At 39.7% G+C, this 27,053-nt stretch overlaps 1 protein-coding gene across 1 annotated transcript in view; it reads right to left on the reverse strand.

The window, feature by feature from the left end:
• NUCKS1 (nuclear casein kinase and cyclin dependent kinase substrate 1) overlaps nt 1-25,893 on the reverse strand; it is a 31,832-nt gene extending 5,939 nt beyond the window's left edge. The window contains exons 1-6 of the mRNA XM_070384576.1: nt 25,791-25,893; nt 8,721-8,770; nt 7,023-7,128; nt 4,104-4,159; nt 1,601-1,753; nt 641-790 (exon numbers count right to left, since the gene is read on the reverse strand). Coding sequence (XP_070240677.1) covers nt 641-790; nt 1,601-1,753; nt 4,104-4,159; nt 7,023-7,128; nt 8,721-8,770; nt 25,791-25,807 — 532 coding nt within the window. The 5' untranslated portion in view covers nt 25,808-25,893. The remainder of the gene's footprint in view (nt 1-640; nt 791-1,600; nt 1,754-4,103; nt 4,160-7,022; nt 7,129-8,720; nt 8,771-25,790) is intronic.
• Between the last annotated feature and the right edge of the window lie 1,160 nt (nt 25,894-27,053).

Here is a 27,053-nt window from a genome sequence, read left to right on the forward strand (position 1 = left end):
TCTTCATTCCCTCACCAGGGATCGAACTCGTGCGCACTGCCCTGGAAGCTCAGAGTCTTAACCACTGGAGGGTCAGGGAAGTCCCCATCAAGCAACTTTTAATACTTCCATCATTACCAAACAGTAAGACATGATGAATAAAACTTCTATTTGCCAGAACAAAAAAAAAAGCAAATCCAGCTTTCTGATTTAATGATAAACTAGCTTCACCCAGAAGAACATCTGACAGAAACCACAAGGGCCCAAAGGAAATGAACCTATGCTGTCAAGAGTGATTTCATTCTCTGTACAAATCAGAACACTTAAATGTATTACTGTAGGTATGTATTTTCACAATTTTCAGTCTTTAGTAGCTGCTGGGATTGTGATATCAGTGGGGAAAAAAGGCAGTAATAGCTAAGCTGGTGCAGTGTGAATGGGTTATTCCCAAATCCGGCCTTCGGTGCAGCACTGGCTGAAGAGCAGGGCAAGCTGCCAGACTCCTAGAGGGGCTGGAGCCCTTAATAATAGGTGAGTGACACTTCCAGGCACAGAAGACAGGGTCCTTTTATTTTTGTTATGTGGTCACTATCAAGCCCTACTGCAGCATTTCTGCAGAGAACGTTCATTGGTGATTTAACCTGACTTCTGCAGAGCTCACCTGTGGCCTTTAGCCTGGGCTTCGGCATTTTCTTTTCTTTTCTCTCAGGCTTCGACTTCTTAACCATCTTTTTGTTTTTCTTTTTTGAACTGCCATAGTCACTATCATCATCATCTTCTACTAGGAAATCCTCATCACTGCCGGAATCTTCTGAGAGGAAAGAAGAATTTCAACGTCCAACTTAATGTATACATCCTTCCAAGTGAACAAAGGGAGAGAGTGCTAAGAATGGAGGATGGGATTTGGAAGTCAGACACTCTTGGGTTCTATTTGCAGCTGTACTACCAATTCGGTTGGAGCTGTCATTGGCCCCACCTGTAAAACGGTTTAACATGCACATGAGGGTTACATGACTGACTTGTTTGAAGAGTAGGCAGAAAACAGGAAGAGATTAGGCTTAATGTGGATAAAAACTGAAGTCATCAAATAATCTTGGTAGTTCTACGTTTCCCATATAGTCCTGATAAGACCAGGAAAATGCAAGTGAACTGATTTGGTGTGTTTGGCTCAACTATAAACAAAGTAAGAAACCTACCTACAAAGCAAATACACATATGATTAGTTAATCTGAGTAACCCGTTAATTCCGTTAACACCTTTTTTGCAAGGAGATGTCTACACCTTTCTCCACTAGGACAAAATACAGATCTTTAATCACAGTACCCACCAGGTAACTGCTATTCTAACAATGGTTCATTCAGTATATGAGAATGAATGATATACTTAATCACTATTTGAGTATTTAATCAGTACTTGAGTACTATTTGATGTACTTAATCAAATAATAATCATGAGAATCTCTGAGTCTTAAAATATAAATAGATATCAAACAATCATCTCTAATGACACTGAGTATCTAATTTAAGGGGCTGATTTTAACATTGAGCATCCAAAAAACTGCTGAAGTAAAACTGAGGTCACAAACCACAGCCACAACCAAGATACGAGGCACGTTACGCACTCTCCTGGAACGGCGCCTCGTCCTCCTCTTCTTGCTCCTCCTCACTGCCCACATCTTCCATGAGCATCTCCCTCTGTTTAGAGGCTGCTTTAGAGGCTGCCTGCCGTTGCTGGCGCACGTTTTTATGATCTTCTTTTTCATCTTCACTGTCCTCTGCAATATCAAAGTTATAATGCAATGATCAAAGAGTTATGGGTTTGACAGATGACTGGAAAAGGCAATGTAAGATATAAACTGGAGCTTTATTTCATTCAGAAAGGGAAAATTCTATTCCTAAAAATGTCTACAAAATATGCAAAAAGAGAGGTAAAATTCAAAGAATGAACTTGAATAAGGCTATGTACCCATTATTATGGGCTTCCCTGATAGCTCAGTTGGTAAAGAATCTGTCTGAAATGCAGGAGACCCCAGTTCGATTCCTGAGTTGAGAAGATCCGCTGGAGAAGGGATAGGCTACCCACATCCAGTGTTCTTGACTGGAGAATTCCATGGACTGAGTCAGACAAAGAGTTGCAAACAGATACAACTGAGTGACTTTCACTTTCACCCACTATTACATATAAAATAACCTAGGCATGTAGTTTTAAGAAATAATAAAGCTGAATTTAGGTATGAACACATGCTTCCTATAACATGCTTTAAGCTTACATTATTGTTGTACCCTAAAATTCTCAACTACATTCAAACCTATCTACACAGTTTTTAGAAACTAAAGTTAGAAAAATATTTTAAATAGTAGAACAGGGGAAGACAGTTTTCCAATATTTTCATTCTACAATACAAAACATACAGAACTCAAAATAATGTCAAACTACTACCCTTTTCAACGAATGAGGTGTGGCCATTTCAATTTAGGAGACGGAGGGAAATCTTCAAAACACACATTTAGATCAGTCAGATCTTAACACAATTTTATAATAAAAAATTACCCCCATATACTACAGTTTATTAATTAGAAACTCCACAGCACATGGTTGTGGCCGTGCATAACTCTGACTGAAAGGGCAGGATGCCAGCCTACGGTCTCTAGGCCAAGTTATATTTGTATCAGTTTCACCTACAGCCCTGCTCCTGGACTCTGAGGCTCCCTTATTCTGTCAAGGTTTAGCTGTTAATAAACCTTGTTATGGTCAGTGTTCAAGCCATCACTTTCACTACCAAAAACTTCACCTGAAGACAATAGACGCAAGAAGACAGCTGATTCTGGCAGACTCAAAACTAAACCCACTTGGTAGGAGGTATGCTTAACATTAATACAGAGTTATTCATCTTGAAGTGCTCAAATGTTTACAAACACAAGAGATTCAAATTAGGGTTTACAAGGTAAATGAACAGAAGTGGATGTTTACATTATCACAGCATTACTAGATAGTGCAAAAAGTTAATACAATTTCTTTTCAGACAATCATTTAGCAGACTTGAACAAGTGAAAGTAAAACAGCTCAGTGGAGTGCTCTCCTGGTGACTCAGTGGATAAGAATCCATCTGCCAGTAGAGGGGACACGGGTTTGATCCCTGATCAGGGAAGATCCCACGTGCTGAAGAGCAGCTGAGCCCCTGCACCACAACTCTTGAGCCTGAGCTCCAGAGCCCGGGAGCCGTACTGCGGAGGCCCGTGTGCCCTAGAGCCCGCCCGCCACAATGGAAGCCCGAACACTACGACGAAGAGTAGCGTCCGCTCGCAGCCACGAGAGAAAAGCGCAGCAGCGAAGAGCCAGCACGGCCCAAGATAAACAAATTAATTAAATGATTAGAAAAAAATAGCTCAGCAGGGCGAATTCAGTGGAACTTTGTCTACGCTTTACACATTACCTAAATAGCATGGGAACGCAGACCAAAACTAAAATGTTTGGGAGCAAGGTGGAACTCTCAATTCTTGAACGAATTAAACTTTAAAAAATAAATACCAACAACAAATAATCAGGATTTAACATTTAATCTAGTCAGAATCTCTTCAACTGATTCTTTTAAGTTAAAACTCTTACAAAAAAGCTTTCTCTGTGGCTACTGTTTCAAAGGACCTCTTCCCAGCTAAGAAGTCAGACTAAAACTAATCTTTGTTTGCTTTTCAACCCATCATCATTTCCTGTATTTTATACCTTGATTTCACTTAGTATTATATATATTCTATATAGTTTGATATCTTTTATTTGTTCATGTAAGTGGTTTTCAATTTCCATTATGCACAATTTCAATTATGCATGAGAATAATCTATAAATACTTTAAAAAAACAAAGCCCCAACATCCCACCTAGACCTACTGAATCAGAAGTCCTGGGATGGGATGGACATAAGTATGCTAAAAAAAAAAAAAAGCTTTCATAGGAAACGGTAATAAGCCAGCTGGACTAAGAATCATCGTGAGCTCTTTGCAGATGGAGACACTTACTGTTTGTAATGTGGTATTTACCACAGAGCCTGGCATTACTATGAAACCGCTTATTAAAATGTCCAATAAATAAATAAATAGAATTACAGCTACTACATTAAAAATTGTTACTACCTGCTGAATGAGAATCATCCTTCTTAGTCTTCACATCTTTTTCTTCTGAGTCCTCACTATAAGAAGAGGGAAAGGTTTAAAAGTCTTAGACCAAAATCCAAGTGAACATAAATCTCTAGAAACCTGACCAGAGAAGAATGCTAAAGAAAACCTGTTATACATAAAATAATTCAGATGCTGAGGAGTGAAACTGCTTCCAGTATTTCCCTAATACATAGAGATACTGGTGATTAAGAACAATTTTATCCACTTTTGGAAAATATTGCTTCCTTTGAAGACCCAAAGGAAAAAAGGAAGGTATCTCAACACAGGCTAAAAGTTTTCACCTATGCATAAGCCCTGGTTCACAAGAACATTTACTAAGAAAAAAACTTCATTGTCAGAGACAGAGTATGAATATAATGAAAATAAACCACGTAATGTATTGACGGTGGTCAAGAAGGCAAATTAGTGGACTGCACCAAATATAAATGCAGAAAATACCTTTATAATTATTAAAGGAAACTGGAGTTATATAAATTACAAAATGCCAGAAATTTATCTAAAGCAAAATGAAAATAAATTATCTCCTAATATTAATATTTAGGAGTATAGTATGCTGTACATCAGAAATCTCAACACATAGGCCTGCCTTACATCATGGAGAAAATAAAAGCAAGCTAAAGATCATTGCAGGGTAAAAGTTAAAGAGTTTCAAAGTTAAATGGAAAATTTTATAAAATAATTTTTTATGTCACAAAGATGCACATTTTATATCCTCACAAATTTTAACTTAGAAATCTGGTGTCTAGTGTTCTGTCTTTGTCATAAATTAATTAGCTGTATGATCTTAGGCAATTCACTTGGTACTCTTCAGTGCTAAAATTTTATGATTCCATGAGAAATTCTGACAAACAACCACCAAAAAAACATACATAAAATTGTCTTCATAGCCTTCTTTTTTTCAACAGCAGATCCTGTAAATCTTTTGGTATTCCCATAATCTAGATCACACTCAAATGACAAACTATTGAGCCCAAGATTCCTAAGCAAAGAAAAAAACCAAACACATTTCTTTACTAAGCAATCTGATCTAAATATACTATAATTTTGAAAATTGTGACTGTTCTATGTATTTTATGCAAAATAAGCATTTAATTCACAAGTCTATTACAATGATGAAGAATGAAATCATTTTCTCTATTTATCTTATTATTGAATTTATAGAGACCATTAATCCTTGAGCCCCTTAAAATGAAGTCAAGTAATAGCTAAACTTTTAAGTAGAGACCAACAGAAAAATCAACATAATACTGGTCTGAGGGAATAAACATATGAGACAATACAAATGGCAACAAAAACTGTATTTCAACCATTCTTGGCCCCATAGGAGAGAGTAATAAAACCAAATGATTGCAACAATGAAAAACGTAGTCTAGATATCAATTGTATTGATGAGACATGATAACAGGCAATGAAGATGCTCATTCCTAGGGAAAGTATAATAAAATAAATACAATAAAAGACAGCTCTAAGTTGGACTGCTGTATGAAACTGGAGTGCAGACTTCCCTGATGGCCCAATGGGTAGAACCTCGCATTCCAATGCATGGGGTGTGGAACTGATCCCTAGCCAGGGAGCTATGATCCCACAAGCCTTGTGACCAAAAAAAACCCAAAACATGAAACAGAAGCAATACTGTAACAAATTCAATGAAGACTTTAAAAATAGTTCACATAAAAAAATTATTTAAAAAAACTGGATTAGAGAGATATATTAATGAAACTATGGAAGAGTTATCTTCCTACAGTAAAATTTTATCTTAATTTTCCTCAAAAATTTTCCACATTTCTGAAATTCTCCAGGAAAGAAAATATTAGAGGTTAGTGATTCAAGCAAACAGAAAATGCTAGGTGAATGTATTAAATTTAGCTTTCTGTGAATTCAGAATGAAAGACTTTTACTCAGGGCTTTATTATACTGATTTTAGTGCTCAAAAGTAAATATCTTAGACGAACTAATGAGAACTATCATTTTATTTCTTTGAAATGCTCATACTTAATAGTATTGTTTGGAAGTGGTATAGTCTAATGGCTAAAAAAAAAGGATTTTGGAGTCCAATAGACATGGTTTCAAAACCTGTTGGTTCATTTGCCAGTCCTTAAATCACTGACTCCTCTGAGTTAATATTACTTACCCTAATAAAGGTTTTGTGAGAATTAAATGATAATTAGCACATAATAGATACTGGCACATAATAATCCTAAATGGTAACTATCATCACCACCACCATCAAGAAGGTCTTGGCATAGTTACACTACACTGAATTTGAGAGCTTACACGTATACCTGTAAAGCAGAGATGAAAGCTACTGTACCCTGGTCTTGAGAGGCAATTACAGTTGACAACATAACTCATCTGAACTCATTTATAACACGAAGGGAAAGGGAACAGCTCAAAATGATTCAATTATTTAAACAAAGTAGGATTGATTATATAAAACTCAGCAGGCAATGCAACTTAAGATTCTATAAGCTTTAGTTATAATTCTGTCAGTGATTTGTGCCAGTAATTTTCTGAATAGGAAAGGTCACTTATTCTTTGCCCTTTCTACAGTGAAAATGCCAATAGTATCTTTGGGCAACAAATTATCAGTACATACTTAAACAACCTTTCTACCTTTGTTCAGAGGTTTGCAGTAGCAACAAAATCATTCTATCATTCCCAGAGCTCACTTGAGACTCCAGGTTGAGTCTAAGCAAGCCTCTATGACCTTAAAGAGGCTAATCTCTAGAATCAAAGCACTGCATGCTTTGATAATATGAAATACACAAAAACACCACCAAGAGCACTGTCCCAAAGTAACTGAAGATTCTACCAGTTTAGAGATCAGAGACTACCCTCATCTGTAAGTAGAAACAGATTAGCAATGCCTCTTACCTATCTTCCTGTGAATTCTTTCCAGATCGCCTCTTATTTTTAGCTTCTCGGGGAGATGATCGAATTTTCTTAGCTGGAGGGCCTGAATCTCTTCCATAATCTTCATCTAAACAGATTATGAAGATAAAATTTATTTATGAAGATAAAAATTTTCAAATTCAATGAACTATATTATGATTTTTACATATCAAAAATACCACTGTATTTACTGTAAATACAGTATTTACAGTATTATTTGAGATAATTCTCTCAAGCTGTTTAAAAGCTAAGAAGGCAGAATGTCCTAAATAATTTTCTTTCATTACAAAAAGAAAATTCTTTTCCACTCTAGTTCCACCTTGTCTCAATCATTTTTATTTTTGCCTATTGCTTTCCAGTCCTCATGTGTATACTTTAATATACTCACAGTCAAATATCTCTTATTTTATATTTTAGCCTTTTACTTTGTTAAAGCCTTTTACATGTTTCCACATCTTTGTATTTATTTGGAAACTATTATGGTAACATGGTTATATTATAAGCATTTTAGAATGTAAAGAACCCACAATCCTACAATCCTAACACAATTACTGTTATCAAGCAAATTACTTTTAAGCTAAAGTATTATATATAGCACACTCTGACACTTGAAGAAAACACCCTCAATTTAAAAAGTGCCATAAAACCTTAAAAAGTGACTATTTCCAAAACTGTTCACTAGACCATTATATACACTTGTGAGGACTGAGAACAGTGTGAAGCTTCAGCAATTATTAAATGGTTGAATAATTATAAATTATGGAATACCACACAACCACTAACAAGCATAAACTTTTCATAACACAAGAGAGCTAAGTAGGGGCAGCTGGGAGAGGCACAGAATCCAAAATTCTACAGAAAGATGTCAACTATATTTTTAAAAGGAAAAAAAAAGACCAAAGCCTTTTTAAACAAAAAGGTTACTTGAGGGCTAAGGGACCTTGAATAATATGTCTGTCTCAGTTTCCTTATCTGTAAAATGGAAATAACAATACTTATAACCCCATTTTAACAGGACTGAGCTAAGGATTAAATGAGTAAACAAATATATTTAGCAAGTATTGCCTCTGGGAAGTTGGGTTATGTTCTTTTTTAATTCTTCTTTATACAATGCTGTATTTCCTACATTTCCCCAAAGCATATAATATTATCTTTATAAAGTAAAATTAGATTAAAGAAAAAAGAACAGTAAACACATCTTGAAAATGAGAGTAAGGACATATTCTAAAGAAACCTTTTATGGCTAAGATTTACAATACACTAGCCTCTCTATAGTTAGTTCACAAATCAAAGGTGTTTCACAAAATACTCTCATCTTACTTCATCATGCAAAATACATACATGCTCCCTATTACAAAGTATGAGTTTTATTGTGATTATAGCAGGAGATATATTAATAAACAATGTATAAGAATTATTGCACATTTAAACTTTAGAGTCCAAAACTAGGTAAGAAAAAAAATTATTGAAGTGTTTATTATCAATGATTTACCAAGGAAAAAGTAAAATCCATGCAGGTTCAACATTTGTTTTGAGTGACACAGACTGATGTAATTTATATACGTCAAAATAGTCTAAAATTTAAAAATTATTTCAAAAGAATAAAAAACAGTGTAAATATGCTGGGTATTCTTCCACTAATCAGTTCAATTTACTACTTACTGAAATCATAAAACTTACCAGCATCATCGGATTCCTGAAACTGTGAATAATCAACGACCTTCCTATTTCTGTAAAAGAAAAGACTCTAATCAAGATCATAAAAATATAGGACTTTTCTAAGATACTAGAACACTCATTTCTATTTCATAAACAGAATTAGAACTAGCTCTCTGAAATTTATTTTTCAAAAAGCTGTCATCTCAGCCAAAAGAATGTCACATTGTGTTATAGGAAAGCGTAGCTTAAAACAAAACTATGTCAAATGACAATTCTTATAATGCTCATCTCAGGGATAGCTCAAATATTATCCTTTCCAACAAAACAACCTCCCAGGAGTACATAAAATGGAGAAATGAGCCATAGTACCATATATTCTTTATATACAGTCTGATACCATATGCACACAAACCAAAACTGTAAATGTTATTTTATTCATACATATTCCTGATAAATAAGGTTACTACTAATTTTTTTTTTCACAGCAAAGTGTCTTAGCTTTTAAATATAATACAATTAATTATAATATACAAACTATGGTGACTGTAAGTTAAGCTTTACACAGAAGGGAATGGAAGAAACTGATTCATTCAAAAGCTGTTCTTTGGGACTTACCTGGTGGTCCAGTAGTTAAGACTCAGTGCTCCCAATGCAGGGAACTCAGGTTTGATTCCTGGTTAGGGAACTAGATTCCGTATGCTGCAGTTAAGATCTGGCACAGCCAAATATAATAAATATAATAATGAGCCAAATGCTCTTTATTAAAGAGCTCAGCTCCCTTCCCACAGCAGTGAAAGCCTGGATGGAATCCTACCCACTATACCACCAGGAAACTCCCCTAAAGAGCATTTATTAAAGAAACAAATTTATTTATCTACTTGGCTCAGTGATTTTTAAGTCCTTTCAGTTCAGTCGCTCAGTCGCTCTTTGCAACCCCATGGACTGTAGCACTCCAGTCTTCCCTGTCCATCACCAACTCTCGGGGCTTGCTCAAACTCATGTTCATTGAGTTAGTGATGCCATCCAATCATCTCATCCTCTGTCATCCCCTTCTCCTCCTGCCTTCAGTCTTTCCCAGCATCAGGGTCTTTTCCAACAAGTCAGTTCTTTGCATCAGGTTGCCTAAGGACTGGAGTTTCAGCTTCAGCATCAGTCCTTCCAATGAATATTCAGGACTGATTTCCTTTAGGATTGACTGCAGTCCAAGGGACTCTCAAGAGTCTTCTCCAACACCACAGTTCAAAAGCATCAATTCTTTGGCGCTCAGCTTAAAGTACTTAAAAGTACTTTTAAAAGTATTTCTTCCTAAGTAAAGCATCTTTAATATCTCAAACAAATTTAATTCCCATTTTTCTACTTCATATTCTAAACCCAGAAGTTTAAAATTTCTGCCTTGAGAGATATAAGAGCTTCTATGTTAGTATCCAAACTTCTAAATGCCTGGCGTTTAGAAGAACCTTAGATGCACTGTAACTAAGGGGAAATTGAACAAATGAATTGAAAGGACTAAGAGAAACATATCACCAACTACACTTAAATCTAAGCTGAGGACTATTCCTAGTTTTATAGATTAAGATGCTTCCCAGGTTGCTCGGTGGTAAAGAATCCACCTGCTAATGCAGGAGACAGGGGTTCGATTCCTGGGTGGGGAAGATCCCCTGGAGAAGGAAATGGCAACCCACTCCAGTATTCTTGCCTAGGAAATCCCATGGACAGAGGAGCCTGGTGGGCTATAGAGTCGGACACAACTTAGTGACTAAATAACAGCACAACAATAGATTAAGACACCATTTAAAAGCAAAAATAGGGCAGTCAGAATTCGAGTACAGGTGTGACGTCCATATAATACGCAAAAATGATAGAGGAGGAGTGAATTCTGAACACATGCTTGGGGCTTAGATGTGCAAGAAGGCACGGCTGCGTTTTTTCAAGCTGTGCTGGGTCTCCGTTGCACACAGGTTTTCCTCCACCTGTGGTAAGTGGGGCTTCATGTTGTGGCGCACAGGCGCTAGGACCTTCGGGCTTCGGGAGTCGAGGCTCGCAGGCTCCAGAGCTACGGGCTCAGGAGTTGCGGCCCCCCGCACGGAGTTACTCTGTGGCAAGTGGGACCTTCCCAGACCAGGAATCAAAGCCGTGCCTCCTGTGTCGGCAGGTAGGATTTTTACCACTGAGCCACCAGGGAAGCCCTATGGACACACGCTTCATTTAAGAGAGAAAAAGGACTCATAAGGAATTTTGCATTGTTTTTCTTTAGTCTACCAATAATGAATTATCTTCTGACTTTATTGCCTCAATGAGACGAGATGCAAAACCATAAAATATATTGTAACTATGTTTTAACAAACTGAGTTTATATATTAAAGATACCATTCTATTAGGAAAGTTAATTTAAAAAAACATGACTATTAATTCCACTTATATGAGTTACCTAGTCAAATGCAGAGAGACAAAAAAGTAGAATGGTGGTTGCCAGGGGTGGGGTAGAGGAAGATGGAGAAGTCAATGGTATGTATCGTTTCAGTTTTACAAGAGTTCTAGAGACTGAATGCACAAAAATGTGAACGTATTTAACTACTGAACCGTACGTTTTAAAATGGTTAAGATGGGGCTTTCTTGGTGGCTCAGGGGTACAGAATCCGCCTTTAAATACAGGAGGCCGGGTTCAATCCCTGAGGCAGGAAAATCCTACATGTGGCAGAGCAACTAAGTCTGTGCGCCACAATTATCGGGCCCATGTACACAACTTCTGAAGCCTGTGAGCCCTAGAGCCTGTGATCTGCAACCAGAGAAGCCACTGCAGTGAGAAGCCGGAGCATCCCAGCTAGGGAGTAGCTCCCGCTCGCAGCAATGAAGATGCAGCACAGCCAAAAGCAAATACATAAAATTATATAAAAGAATCGGGGGAAAAAAAAGTTAAGATGGTAAATATGCTGCTGCTGCTGCTAAGTCACTTCAGTTGTGTCCAACACTGTGCGACCCCATAGACGGCAGCCCACCAGGCTCCCCCATCCCTGGGATTCTCTAGGCAAGAACACTGGAGTGGGTTGCCATTTCCTTCTCCAATGCATGAAAGTGAAAAGTGAAAGTGAAGTCGTTCAGTCGTGTCTGACCCTCAGCGACCCCATGGACTGCAGCCTTCCAGGCTCCTCTGTCCATGGGATTTTCCAGGCAAGAGTACTGCAGTGGGGAAATATGCTACTTTACCACAATTAAAAAAAAACAAAAATTTTTCTTAAAAAAACAAAAACAAAAAAAACACAAAACTATTGGGGAGGTAGTAAATATTCATGTTCTAGCAAAATAGTGATTTTTAATGACAGACACCATGAAAAACAACATTATGAACTCAATGCAAAGATGACCATTTTCTGCATTACTTGGTATCAAGGAAAATGGGACACTGAAGCAGGGGGAAAGGATCTACGAGAGGGAGTTTTAAACCTCAACTTCGAATAATTATGAACAGATTCTGAAACTGCAGGTATAATAATTTTAGTTATCCATGCTGGTGGAATTGCAGCTAAAATGCGGTATAATTTCCAGGGATCAATAGACATATCCTATGATACTGTATAAAGGCAAGTAATCATAATGGAAAAGGATCACTGTTGTTCTTAAATCATTGTGTCTGACTCTCTGCAACCCCATGGACTGTAGCCCGCCAGGCTCCTCTGTCCATGGGGATTCTCCAAGCAAGAATACCGCAGTGGGTAGACATTTTCTTCTCCTCCTTCTTCCTTCTTCATATGAAGAACAACTGAATAAATTGGGATTTTTCTAACTTGCAAAAGAGAAAACACGTTACATTTGGTGGTCAGATTAAGTATGGGTTCAATATAAAGAACTTGCTTGCTAATGATAGTTATACTTCTCTAGTGTATCCCTAGAAACACTCCTTAGAAAGGAATTATGTAGTGATAAATACAGAATCTGCCGAGAGGAATTCCAGGTTCTGGTTCTAGAACTTCAGGCCAATCACTTCTCTGGGCCCCAGTCCCTCAGCTGTTGGAACTGATGACCTAAGTTGCCACACAGATCTAAAAAGCTGCTCTATAAAATTAAACACAATTATCAAAGCTTAATGAAAAACATGACTTTGTCAAATTCAAACAGTCAATGATCCTTTTGGGGACCACACAGCTTAAAACATACTGCTGTAGCATTTGCTTTCTTCACTAATTTGAGCTCTCTGAAGGTAACAGTTATGTCTTATGTCCCCACTGGTGCTACAGAACAGGTAAAAGGTAGGCACTCAAATATTTTCTGAACTTTTTGCTCTTAGGGCCAAATTTTAAGAGCTCTGTTAGAAATCTAATTCTAGAAAATACTCTAGAGGTTAATCATCCAATCTCCTTAAAGTCTGGAGAAGGCAATGGCAACCCACTCCAGTACGCTTGCCTGGAAAATCCCATGGGAGGAGCCTGGTAGGCTGCAGTTCATGGGGTCGCTAAGAGTGAGCGGCTTCACTTTCACTTTTCTCTTTCATGCATTGGAGAAGAAATGGCAACCCACTCCAGTGTTCTTGACTGGAGAATCCCAGGGACGGGGGAGCCTGGTGGGCTGCAATCTATGGGGTTGCACAGAGTCGGACATGACTGAAGCAACTTAGCTGCAGTAGCTCCTTAAAAGTCTTTTTGGATCTCATTTCTTGCCACTTAACAATCAACACCAGGAAGGAACCAAGAATCAGGTTTTTTTTGTTGTTGTTGTTTTTACCACTTGGTCCTGCAGCTTCCTTGCTTGGAATGCTATTCGTATCAGTCTCATTCATATCAGCTACAACATCACCTCTCAACACCTTTAATCCCTTACTGATACTACATAAACCACTAATGTCTGTCTCCCCTTTTAAATGTGAACTTCTTGAGGACAGAGGCTGTCTCTCCTTCACTTAGAACATCAGATTCAAGGAAGGTTTGATGAGTGAATGGATTTGGCCTCTGCAAAGGATTAGGGTGAGAAAGGGCAACAGAAGGGAGGATGTATGTGCCACTGGAGGTTTTAACCTATCAGACTTTTAATCCCACTGCCCTTAACAACAAAAGAAAATTCAGTTTTCTCCAAACTAAAAAACTTTATTTTAGATTTAAGAGATTTGAAAGGGGAATTTCCTGGCAGTCCAGTGCTTAGGACTTGGTACTTTCACTGCAGTGGTCCAGGGTTCAACCTGGCACAGCCAAAAAATTATTTAGTACATTTTTCTCTTTTTGGCCATGCTGCATGGCATGTGGGATCTTAGTTCCTTGATCTAGCCTCCTGCTTTGGCAAGGAAGACCACCAAGGAAGTCCCATATTTTCTATCAATATATTTTTTTCTATCCTAGTTTTCAACACAGGAAAACTACAAACATGTTATGATACCACTGAAAGCAAGGAGTCGTAACCGCTGAATCAACTTTCAAATGCCAAAACCAACTTTTCAGTGTAAAATGAACATCAAAAACTCAAACTGGGAGGACAATACAAAATTTCTAATACAGACATTGTAAAGCAACGATCCTCCAATTAAAATAAATTTAAAAATTTCAAGACAGCATAAAAGTTAAAAACATGGATTTTAAAATTGGGTTTAAATCCTGGGTCTCCCAGTTATTTCCCCTCTTTGAACTTCAGTTTTCTCACCTGTAAGACAGAAATAACAACACCTGTCTCTCAAGGTTGCCGTGAGTGCCAGGCACACAATTATCCAATAAATAGCAGCCATTATTTCTTATAAGCACTAACCTGTTTTCTCCAGAATACCACTGCAATCTTGAACCCACCTGATTACACAACGCTCTTGAACTATTTATCTGAACAGCATGATTAAATCACTCCTCTTAAAAACATGGTGTCTGGTTCTAGTATTATTTAGAAAGATTGTGTTCAAGAGTTTGTTGTTCATTTCACTAAAATGCAACGTCAAAATATGTATTTTAACATTATTTCCAACTCTATGATAAAGTTTCCAGTTACCAATTAGGGCAGAGAAAGTAGCAATACTAGCTATTTTAAATTCCACCATTCAAGTTCAATCAATTTCTATCACTCAAATCAAATGGAGTTCCATCTAAACAAGTCTAAAAATTTACACTAGAAAACAGAACTGTAACCCAGTAAGGAAAACAAATGTTTAAAATAGAAACTATAGGAACACAAAAACTTCAATTATGTGCCTGCTCTTATTTTAAAAGCTGATATAATCACTATATTTAGATTCTAAAGGTAACTTGGTTACACATGAACCAATTCCTGGATGACCACCAGAGGGCTTTGAGATAAGTCCTCACTTTTGCATTGCTATAAAGTGCAAAAATGAAAGGTAAAGTTGGAAGCTAGACAAAGAACAAGATCCATTTTTGGCACCAAATATGGCTAACTCAAGCAATAGGATTTTTTTTCTTCCTCTCTCTTGATCATCAACTTCCTTCTACTAAATAATGGTAAGTCTACCTCCCAAATTTCTTTCTTATAGCAGCAACCATCTAAGACCAAGTCAATAATATTTGAATAACATTCTAAAGATCAAGTGAAGTGAGTCACTCAGTCGTGCCTGACTCTTTGCGACCCCACGGAATTCTTAAGGCCAGAATACTGGAATGAGTAGCTGTTCCCTTCTCCAGGCAATCTTCCAAACCCAGGGGTTGAACCCAGGTCTCCCACATTGCAGGCGGGCTGTTTACCAACTGAGCTATCAGGGAATGAACAGTACTTCAGAGAAGAAAATTACCACACCTTTGAGATGATCTCAACTAACCCTCTTAACCTTACAGATGAGAAAACAACTAAAACCACAAAATCTGATGCTAATCTGTCACCAACGTTCACACCAAATTCCAGGCAAGGAAGCAGAACTTTAAAACAGAAACACACATTTAATTGTTGATACCTTAAGCTTTACACTACTTAAAGAGCACAAAATCATTTTCTCAAGGAAAACCAGAGGGAACTTATAAACAACTTACATTGTTTAGCTCATTCAAGCGGACTATCCTTCCATTTGTAACCCTGAAGAAATCACACTGCTCTGGTCAATGCAGGGAAGAAGAAACACCTAGCTCATTTTCTAGAATCCAGTTTATCTGAGTTTTGAGAAACCCCAAACAGCTAACACAGCTCTTTTAACTGATCATGTAAGAGGTAAATATCTAGAACAATGTTTCTCAGCCTGTCAGCCACAACCTGTTATTGGGTCCTGAAGTCAATTTACTGAACGATGCCTGCGAGTGTGCTCAGTCACTTCAGTTGGGTCCAACTCTTTGCAACTCTGTTGACTGTAGCCTGCCAGACTCCTGTGTCCATGGGAGTCTCCAGACAAGAATACTAGAGTGGGTTGCCATGCCCTCCTCCAGGGGATCTCCCTGACCCAAGGATCAAACCCACAACTCCCGTGTCTCCTGCTTTGTACACAGGTTCTTTACCCATTGAGCCACCTGGGAAGCCATTCAGTTAGTCAATTCAGTAGCTCAGTCGTGTCTCTTTGCAACCCCAAGCACTGTAGCACGCAGGACCTCCCTGTCCATCACCAACTCCTGGAGCTTGCTCAAATTTACATTCATTGAGTCGGTGATGTCATCCAACCAACTCATCCTGTCGTCCCCTTCTCCTTCCACCTTCAGTCTCTCCCAGCATCAGGGTCTTTTCCAATGAGTCAGCTCTTCACATCAGGTGGCCAAAGTATTGGAGCTTCAGCATCAGTCCTTCCAATGAACATTCAGGACTGATTTCCTTTAAGATCGACTGATTGGATCTCCTTGCAGTCCAAGGGACTCTCAAGAGTCTTCTCCAACACCACAGTTCAGAAGCATCAATTCTTCTGCACTCAGCTTTCTTTATAGTCCAGCTCACATCCATACATGACTATCAGAAAAACCACAGCTTTGACTAAACAGACCTCTGTTGGCAAAGTAATGTCTCTGCTTTTTAATATGCTATCTAGGCTTGTCAAAGCTTTTCTCCCAAGGAACAAATGTCTTAATTTCATGGCTGCAGTCACCATCTGCAGTGATTTTGGAGCCCAAGAAAATAAAGTCTGTCACTGTTTTCATTGTTTCCCCATCTATTTGCCATGAAGTGATGGGACAGGATGCCATGATCTTAGTTTTCTAAATGTTGAGTTTTAAGCCAACTTTTTCACTCTCCTCTTTCATCAAGAGGCTCTTTAGTTTCTCCTTGCTTTCTGCCATAAGGTTGGTGTAATCTGCATATCTGAGATTATTGCTATTTCTCCCAACAATCTTGATTCCAGCTTGTGCTTCATCCAGTCCGGCACTTCGCATGATGTACTCTGCATACAAGTTAAATAAGCAAGGTGACAATATACAGCCTTGATGTACTCCTTTCCCAATTTGGAACCAGTCCGTTGTTCCAAAGTGAAGCCCTTACTGATGTGTAACTAGAATTTTATTTTTTTTGCCACACAGGTGGGGGATCTTAGTCCCCCCCACCAGGGGGTGAGCGCACTGAGCCTTAACTACTGGACCGCCAGGGAATTCCCTGTAACTAGCTCTTTAAAAGAAAAAGCAGCAAATAGAAAATATCAGAGAAAATTGTACCTAAATAACTGCCAAGTGCCTGAAACTTGTTTCTGTGTTTGTATTCTTACATGTAACAAAATTGCAATGTCAAACCTATTTCTTACAGGAACCTCATCCACTGCTTTAGAATATACAGATTTACAAAGTAGTTTCACTTTTACAAGCAACAGTTATAATCCGTGGCCACGAAAGTGTAACATTTCTTCCTACTTTTAACTCTTTTCGAGAAAATCACTTTTTTAAGCTTACTACTAAGTCGCTTCAGTCGAGTCCGACTCTGTGCAACCCCATAGACAGCAGCCCACCAGGCTCCCCGTCCCTGGGATTTTCCAGGCAAGAACACTGGAGTGGGTTGCCATTTCCTTAAGCACTCATAAAGCCTATCCAAGGTTAGTGGCCTGTGGGGGTCAGGGGGAAGGGTGATATACCACCAGGTACTGGAATTACTGGACCTGACAGCTAACCCAATCTTACCCAAAACACGTTATCCTATTAACAGATGTACTGTAAGAGCTTGACTGAGGACCTTCATGATCTCCCATGGCTACTAATTTGAAGAAAACTCCATATTGGAAGTTTCCATTGCGGTGAGATCTGCCTCTGAAGTCCACTCACCAATTGTCTTGTCTAGCTCCTGGTATTACCATGGTCTAAATCTAAACTTTCTTCCACAGAGCAGCCCTTAAAATTGATGTGACAGTTTCCACTCTTTCCTTCAAGGCTAAATATGAAAGTTTCTGCTTATCAACAATCACTACCCACTCACCCCTTAAAACTTAGGACATTTTACCTCTTATTTTGTAACTCTCAAGACTATACATGTGCCAAATTTTCTCAGGATGTAAGAAAATTAGTTCATAGAAGCTGAGATACGTAAATTCAATTCAGGGTAATTTCTCACAATTGCTTATCTTTGAGCTTCATGTTCCTTTTGGCTAAGAAATGTTGCTTTAACTGTATCATTCTGCTTTTTACAATTAAATAGAATTCAAAACCAGTCACAAGAAACAAGAAAGCAAAAAATTTTAAATAAAAATTAAAAAATCAAAAAGTTACAGGAAAGAGCTCTCAGTTCTTCAAATGGGAAAAGTAAATTTCTAACTTCTGCACGAGAATAAAGGCATTCTGAATGATGAGCCAGATACATATTAGATAGTTATTACAACTCCCTTCTAAACCTTTTATCAACTTGCTACTATTTCCGTCCAGGTGAATAAATATGAACTGTTATATGGCACTCCTTATTCCCAAAATACATTCAGTTCCTCCATATAGGAAAACATTCCTAACATTAGTGCAAAAACCATGCAATTAGGAAGAGTAAACCTCAAGCAGGTGAGGTTAAAGGGGTCTCAGGTGGGCACATTACCAAGTAGAGTCCTGTCTGCAGCGAAGTCTTGGCGACTTCAGTGGACTCTTCCAGTTGTCTTAACACAACTATCAGGGACAGATCTGTAGCCTAAGGAAGTCAGATTTACTGACTCATTATAATAAAGACGGCGGGACATCAGAAGTGTGGGGCATCCAACCAAACAGGAAAACTGAAAAGGATTTGGGGAAGGGCACAACTCAGGTGAAATTTAAATGAATCAGTGTCTTGATGGGTTCAAAGCACAGTAGGACTGTGTGAAAAGGGGTCTTCATCAGGTTTAGACTGTGAAGTGGACCTTGGGTCCTATTTTTTGGCAAAGAAGTTAAGGTAGATGTGAATTTTGTGCCCAGGAAGCCCTTATTTGAGGCTCTAAAGTTGTAAATCAAGGACAGTTCTCTGCATCAAAAGGACAGCTTTTCCTGACAAGTGTGATGTTTCCCTCTAAATGATGCAATATCAAGCAGCAGAGTTTGACAGTCTGATTTAGAGAACTCAGTGGGAAAGCAGTAGTCAAAATATTATTATAAATTATTTATACTTATTATAAATCTTTCCAGTTGTAGCTTCTGTGGAAGATAGTCCATTATCCCAGTCCAATGAATAGATGGCTGGATTTTTACTTCTCAGTGGAGCTAAGTTTTAGTTTCTTAAGAAATTCACGTTCTGGGTCATTTTATCTTGACAGATGAAATCTTCCTGAAGATCACCTTGCTTTGCAGGTAACTGTACAGGTGCACGGTTCAAAAGATACTAAGAAGCACCTGAAAATATAGCCAGTTGAGACACTCTGGCAACCTGAAGTTTTTCAAACACCTCTGACTATTTAGATACTAGTTACTTTAAAATATGGCAATGCAATTCTGTAACAATCAGTTCTTCCTAGAACCTAGATTGGAATACATTTTTTGAGACAAAACAAAGGGATGCCCCAGTTTGATCAAGTTGTCATGTGCTAGACCAAATGTTTTCTTTTACTGTCTACAACATTGCAGTCTCTATTTCTAGACTCAACAATCCAAGAAGCCACTTCATAATCCAGAATGATATGTTTATTTCCCTTTGCAGCTAAGAATTTAAAAAGGCAAACGAAGTAACACTTCACAGGATACTCAACAACTTCATTAAGTTCAAGTGACTCAAGTTTGCAAACTCTATGTGACTGTGTATCATTAACTCTCAACTTGAGAGAAGCACCATTCACATGGATGTTAACTGGGTCGGTATCCCAGAGCTACACAGAACGGTGGCCTTGTTTTTTATATTTCTGGGGAAAACAGACCAAAAACATAAAACCAATCTCCCTTTATTCCAAATTACTTTCTCCTTATTAATGAGTTGTATTGCTAAATGATTTCAATCACTGAAACTCAACCACTTACCTTAATTTATAACTTTTGTCAAGTTAAATCAACTCCAATTTATTAATCTTAATTCCCTACTAATTGTAGTATACTAATGAGTTTCATAATTGGTGCTGAACCTTTTCAAATGCTATGGTCTTTCTCCCTTGTTTCTGGGACATATTCTACTTGATATTTTTCATACATACTAGATTCAGTTAGCTATGTTTGGCAGTCTTGCATCTATTTGTATATGTAAAATGAGCCCATTAATTTCCTGTGGTGTCCTTTAGGTGGTTTTGGAATCCATTCACTTATTTTGGTCAGGGGAAAAATGCCCCTGACTTACGAACCATATTCACTTAAAGCCATGTTATTTTCTTCCCACAAAAGCCTCACACTTCAGTGCGTTTTCCTGTACATTCAAGTGTTCTTTTCCTGTAATGAACCTCTTTGCATATTCTCTTATTCTTCCCCTCAAACTCTCCTTTTCTCCACTCACACCCTCCCCAGCTCACTCTAAAGTTGGTCTTGTCCACCAAAGTCCTGCTATGAACTAAACTGCTCCAAAGATGGCAAAGTGTGTTACTACCAGTAATACCCCAAGGCAGTGAGTCACAGAAAAGACCACACTGGCTTTGGATTGGCCACAGTTTCTATTGGAATTTCTGCTTCCTCTTAAAGGTTAGGTCAACTGGGCCAATTATGTAATTATCTAAGTTTCAGCTATCTCACATACAAAATAGGGATAATATATATACTTTGCTTAACGAGTTGTTTCAAGATTTTTATTTTTTCTAAAATTAAAGGTTGAGAAAGGGACTGCACTGTTAAAAGGTCCATTCTCTCATCTATGATTTGGAAATTCAAAAAGTTCTGAAAACCAAGTTTTTTCATAATGTATATGGTGGTAAACATATGAGGGGCAAATGAGAGGATTTTTAGAATTTTAGTGTGAAAATTCCTAGGTTTTACCAGCGATTAATGTTTCATTATAGGAGCACTACCCCAGACTGGTGATGGTACATTATACATACAGTATAGGAACCCTGTTACTTTCTTTTTTTAAATCTTGTTACCTGCTTAAAACTTTTGAAAATATTGAACTCTCAAACACATATAGTCCTCCAATGGTTTCAAACTAAGGATTGTGGACCTGTAATATATTCGGTGTGTAATCAAATACAATACAAATCTGGAAGAGACTTAAATAAGACTCATGAAGCCTAAATCCACCTTTATTATTATTTCTACACCTTAGCTCCTTGACTGCAAAGTTATCACTTCCAACAGATGGTACTGGACTAAGCTGAAGTTCTAGTTGTTTTTTTAAAAATGCTTTTAATTAAAACTTATCTCTGCAAGTTAAAGATTGAGTTGGGAAAAAAACACAGATCGCTATTTAAAACAGTTTGGCCATGTATTTCCCCTCAACTATTTTCTATATAAATCTTAACCACCAGTGCATACAGAATGCACTCACCATTAGAGATGACTAGATAAAGTAGCACTTGCCCATCTTCATGCCAAACACTAGGAAAGAAAGAGTGGTACCACAGAATGAATGCCAGTATTGTACTCAGAAAATCTCAGTTCAAATACTGGCTCTGTTTGATAGTTCTGTGACATTGAGTAACATACTATTATAACTTATTTGGTCATCTGTTATTTAAAAAAATGTTCTATTACAGGGTGATAAGGATAACACAAGATAAAGTGAAATCCTCTAGTGGAGTACCTGATTCTGTATTTATACTTAGTAAATGTTTATTTGGTAATTTCTCTAAAATCAAACTTAAAACACTTTCTTTTTGGCTGAGCCACACAGCTTGCAGGAGGATCTTAAGTCCCCCAAACAGGGATCAAACCTGGGCCACTGCAGTTAAAGCATCAAGTCCTAAGCACTAGACCACCAGGGAATTCCCAGCGTTGTCTTATTATAGTTTTCACATTAAATATATATATGTTGGGAAATGTTGAGTATTTAAGTGTTGTTACAAAATTAACTCCTCCATTATTCAGGCTTTGCAAGTTATGTGAGATATTTTGGAAGGTAAAGTCTACAAAGTTTCTTTTTAGAGGAAAGTGACATGTAAGTAACAATGTACAGATTCAAGGTTAATAAAAATCACACTTCTTTCACATGCACACACACACACCCTGGACATAGACAGTAAGATGAGATACAAGGAATCAGGCTCATCTAAAACCACATTTATTAGTATATGACACTTTTAAGTATCTTCCTGTGTCTACCTGGGGGCTTTCCAGGTGATGCTAGTGGTAAATAACCGGCTGGCCAATGCAGCAGGAGACGTTAGAGATTTGGGTTTGATCCCTGGGTAGGGAAGATCCCCTGGAGAAGAGAATGGCTGCCTACTCCTGTATTCTTGCCTGGAGAATCTCTTGGACAGAGGAGCTTGGCCAGCTAGAGTCACAGTCGACTTAGCACAGTGTACACTTGGTCCCAAAATCCAAACTACCTAAAATTTTCAGGTTTCTAAGTTTTTCCCTTTAACAGGCCGTTTTGAAACTAATTTCCCTGTAAGAGAGAATGTCTTTTTTTTAAAAAATAAGAAATCCAGACACATTACGAACAAAATTCTCTTTAAAAATAAAGCAATTTGAAATCCTGGAAAAGCTGTTAATTCTCAACAGAAGTATAAACAAGACCAAAAATATTTTTATCAATCTGTAAGAGCCTATGCTTTCACATCTAAACTTTCAATGTTAAAGGTTCTTTGCAATCTCAAGTACTAAACAAAAGAGGCATGATAACACTTACAAGATGAAGAAAGGAGAAACAGATTGATCTGAGTGACTTGGGAGTATTTTCAATAAGAGAGGATCTCTGGCGAATACACCAAGCTGAATTTCAAAAAACTCACTTTCTAGTCTGGGCAAGTCAGTACATCTCTGAGCTTTCTTTTTCATCTTTTACAAGTAGTAGCATTTTTAGTCCCTACCCCAAAGGTTAAGAGTCATAAAAACAAAAGTTCAAAGTGTTATACAGTCAAGTAACATCAATTCTTATCTGGTAGAAGGTAGAGCGCATTTATGTGGAAAGGGGGAGGATGAGGGTAAGCAGGTCTGGAAATTAAGAAATCTAGGTTCTAGGCCCAATATTGGCATGTATTAGCGGATGACGCAAGGCACTTCACTTGTCCAGGTCCCCACATAAAGTCACTTGCAAGATGAATTTGCCTAAATTTCTTTCTGGCTCTAAGACTTAATTTTATGCTATAAACTCGAATCCAAGGCCTAAAATATTTGAGCTCTCATTTATATGTGAGTTATATACTATAAAAGGTGAAGAGAGCAATACAGCCTGAACTACTTAGATATGTGTAGCGCACACATCTATGGAAAATCCTGCAGTAGCTGATCAATTCCACTCATTTGGAAACTGGTGTCAAGCAGCCATTAGTACATTTCTAAATCTTCTTTAAATGCTTAGGTTAACATTAAAATAGTCAGAGTAAAAACGTAAACCAGAAAACCCTCAAAATTATATACAGGCCTAAGGACAGAAACATATTCCCAAAGAAGCTGCAGAGACACTTAGCCAACTCGTGCTTTTTTTGGTTTTTGGTTTGTTTTTAAACGAGGTTGATCATTCTGATACCAGGTCAACATCTGTAATTTTTGGTTACATTCCCTCGAGTAAACAGATTCAATTACACCTTGAAATAAAAGCACTTCCCTAAGACAGAACTTTTTTTATTGCAAATTTAACAAACCACCAAACTCAAGTTTAATTATTTCTGCTTTATTATTGATCAAGAGTATGTAAAAGACTTAAAAGACAGTTACAAAGAGACTTCATCACTAAATATATAATCAGAAACCAAGTTGTTTGAAATTAATAATTTGAAAGTGACTCAAAAAAGTCTACAATATATTTAACTTCATTCTTCAATTAGGGGCAAATAAACACTTAAAAAAATTACTTTTAACATACTAAGAAAAAAGTTGTGCACAAATCCCAATGCCTACAAAAAAACGCATTAGAACGTGCTTAATGTATTTATTCCCACCTGGTGATACTAAAAAAAAAATCAAAGTTTTCAAGAGATAAAAAAATGTTCCTGTCCCAACATGTAAATCTGGGGGCACAAAATCAGGCAGAGGAGTTAAGTTACAACAGTGAAAAGTCATCAAAACCTAGTGAACTGCGGTTAGAAGGTAGAGAAAAACAAATCCATTTTCATCACGCAGTAATTTACTTCCAGAAGACAGAAGATCCAATCCAGGTGAAACAAATCTTTATTATGATAATTGTCTTATTTGTTCTGATCCTAAAGAAAATACTCTACGAAAATTGACCGGATACACCGGTTAATTATTATGCAAAAAAGTATGCATACTATAATTTGAAATATCGATTCAGACTCCGTGCCAAAATGCAGGCAGAACTCTTCCCGGTGGCGATGGTAAGGTATCAGAGATGTGGGTTGAAATTAAGCAGAAAGGCTGTCAGGTAGGTAGTGAGCACTCTCCTCACGCCCACCCGGAGCGCAGGAGTATGCAGTCCCAGCCCACCACCAGTTGGAGCGGACAGTCTAGTCTGGAGACAGAACGGTGTGCAACATTTTAAAACCCTTTCCGGGGTTCCAAACCCCCCTTTACAGCTTTAGGTCAAAATACTTCCGTTTCTCACAAAACTTGGAATGGAGAAGGGGGAAGAAACTGTTAAAATACCTAAAAACGAAACCTATTTATCCAGAAAACACTACGCCAAGTAGCCAATCCTTACATTGACAGCCTCAAGGACATTATGTTAAAAATAACATTTATTAGCAACAGCGCTCCTTCTTAAGGCCGCACCAGACTGGATTAAGCCACACCCCTCCATAAATGGCACATTCCATACAATAGCCAGGACGGCAGAGGGCGATTCCACTGGGCGCTGGGGAACGGCAAACTTGTTGACAGTCTCAGAATGAAGTCCAACGACTGCCCGACCCTAGCCCGTTTATTATTAGTTACTCGGGGGGTAAAAAGATTACAAACACACTCGAACGTGTTCGGCCACGTGAGAAGAGAGCCGGGTAGCGGGAAGGACGAGCACTCGGGATTTGGGCCGTGCAAGTTGACCCGCACCTCCCTGAGCAGGGACGATTCCAAGGGAAGGGCATTTCTAGGCGGGGGCCGGGAGCGAACTCGGGATGCGAAGTGCGGGGGTTACCCCGTTCAGAAACCCCCCAGGCGGGGCAGAGGCCGCAGTCCGCGCCAGGGCCCAGCCCCGAACTCTTCCTCCGGCCGGAGGGGAAAAGAACGCGTCCCGCCCACGCCCAGCCCCGATCCGGGAGGCGGGGCCCTGCAGAGACCCCGGAGGACGGAGGCGGGGCCCCACGGCAGCACGGCCCCTCCCGCCCGGCAGGGAGCACCCCCGTCCGCCAGAGAGAACGGGCCGCCTCCCCCCACCCCCACGCGGGCCGCGCGGGGCAGGCGCTGCACGGTGTCTCTGCCCCAACCCCCAATGAGGCCGGGCCAAGCCACCAAGCCCGCGGGGCTGGCCCCGAGGAGGTGGGGCCTGCGCGGGGGCGCCGACTTCACACCCCTCCCCCTCCGGCCCGCCCCAGTGCGGCGAGTGGGGGAGGCAGCAACGCGGCCCCGGGCCCTGCAGCGGCGCGGGGCGGGGAGGAGCCCGCGCTCGGGCGCGCGGCCGCCGCCCCCGCGCAGCCCCGCGCGCCAGCCAGGGCCCCCGCGCTCAGGGGCGCGCGCGGGGCCCGAAAGGGAGGAGGCCGCGCGCGGCGAGGAGAAGGCCGGCGCTGAGCCTCGGCACCCCCCCGCCCCCCGCTCCCTCACCACTCACCCCAGCCCCCTCCAGCCCGTTCCAGGCCTCGGACTCCGCACTGACCTGACAGGCCGAGACATGTTCGCTGTCGAAACAGGACCGAGTCGAGGAGCCAAAGACCAGGACCCCCACCCCGCGCGCTCGGCGCCCCACCCCCCCCAACTTCGGCCGAGGAGGCCGCTGCCGCCGAGCCCCGAGCTGCTGGCTTCTCAAACTCCGCCGCTCCCTGGTTCAGGGCCCCTTAACCAGACGAGCCCCCCGCTCCCCAGTCTCTTCAAAATGGATGAATCAAACCAGCCGAAAATGCGCCAAAGCCGCCGGACAACCAAACCCACTAGGGCCTGTGGGCTCCGCCCCAGAACGACCGGTCATTGGCAGCTCCTGCCAGATGCGCGGAGCTCATTGGTTCGTTTGAATAATCACGTCCCCCCCCAGGCTCCGCCCCGCCCGCGGAGAGGCCCCACCTCCTCCGTGAGGTCCTGTTTGTCAAGATTCTCTGAGAGCGCACGGCCGCAAAACAAAAATGGTCGCTGCTCGTCCCGCCCCCTGGTTGCCACTCCGGAGTTGCAGATTCGTCTTGGGTCGCGCCTTAGGACGACTGAGAAAAAAGATTTATGAAGGGCTCGGTGTTATTTAATGTTAGCTTAATGATACATCATTTCGCCTGTCTTGGTCATCTATAACTCCACTGACAGCAAAACCTATGGGCTAGGCAGCTGATTCGTCAGCAAGGGGCTGCTTCTGAATTGGAGGGAAACTTCACAGCTTCAAAAATTTTGACCTTAAACCCACAAGCCCCTTCGCCTTGCTTCACCGTTAGACCTCAGGAGCCCCGCAATTGCTGGAGCAGGGAGGCAGGCTCTCAGTCAAGGAATAACTTCACCACCAATTTCCATTCTCCATTCAGGACCTTAAGATCACTTCAGGGTCATTAACGTCCCAGTGGTGGACCTTAGGGGCCTAAAAATTAGGAGCAAGAGTGCTGGGCCAGAAGGTTTTTCTGTTTGAACCTCAGGTCCACCATTTAATAGGTGTATAGCTTTACCCCTCTGTGCCTCAGTTTTCTCATACGTAAAATGGGCAACAGTAGTACTGAATTCGTAGGATTCTTAGGGTTAAATGAGTTGATATATTAAAAGGCTTTAGGACAGTCTCTGGAACAGTAAGCGGAATGTAAGTATTTGTTATTAGTAAATTCATATTCCTAATTCCTTGGTGGGGATGGGGAAGGGGCGGGCTCAAGACTTAAGTCAAATAACTGAGGGTAACTCAGATCGTTCCATTTAAATCTATGAACATTTGTTGGAAGCATAGGACCCTCAGAAG

Source organism: Bos mutus, chromosome 16 (assembly GCF_027580195.1).
Source record: "Bos mutus isolate GX-2022 chromosome 16, NWIPB_WYAK_1.1, whole genome shotgun sequence".
NCBI classification, from domain to species: Eukaryota; Metazoa; Chordata; class Mammalia; order Artiodactyla; family Bovidae; genus Bos; species Bos mutus.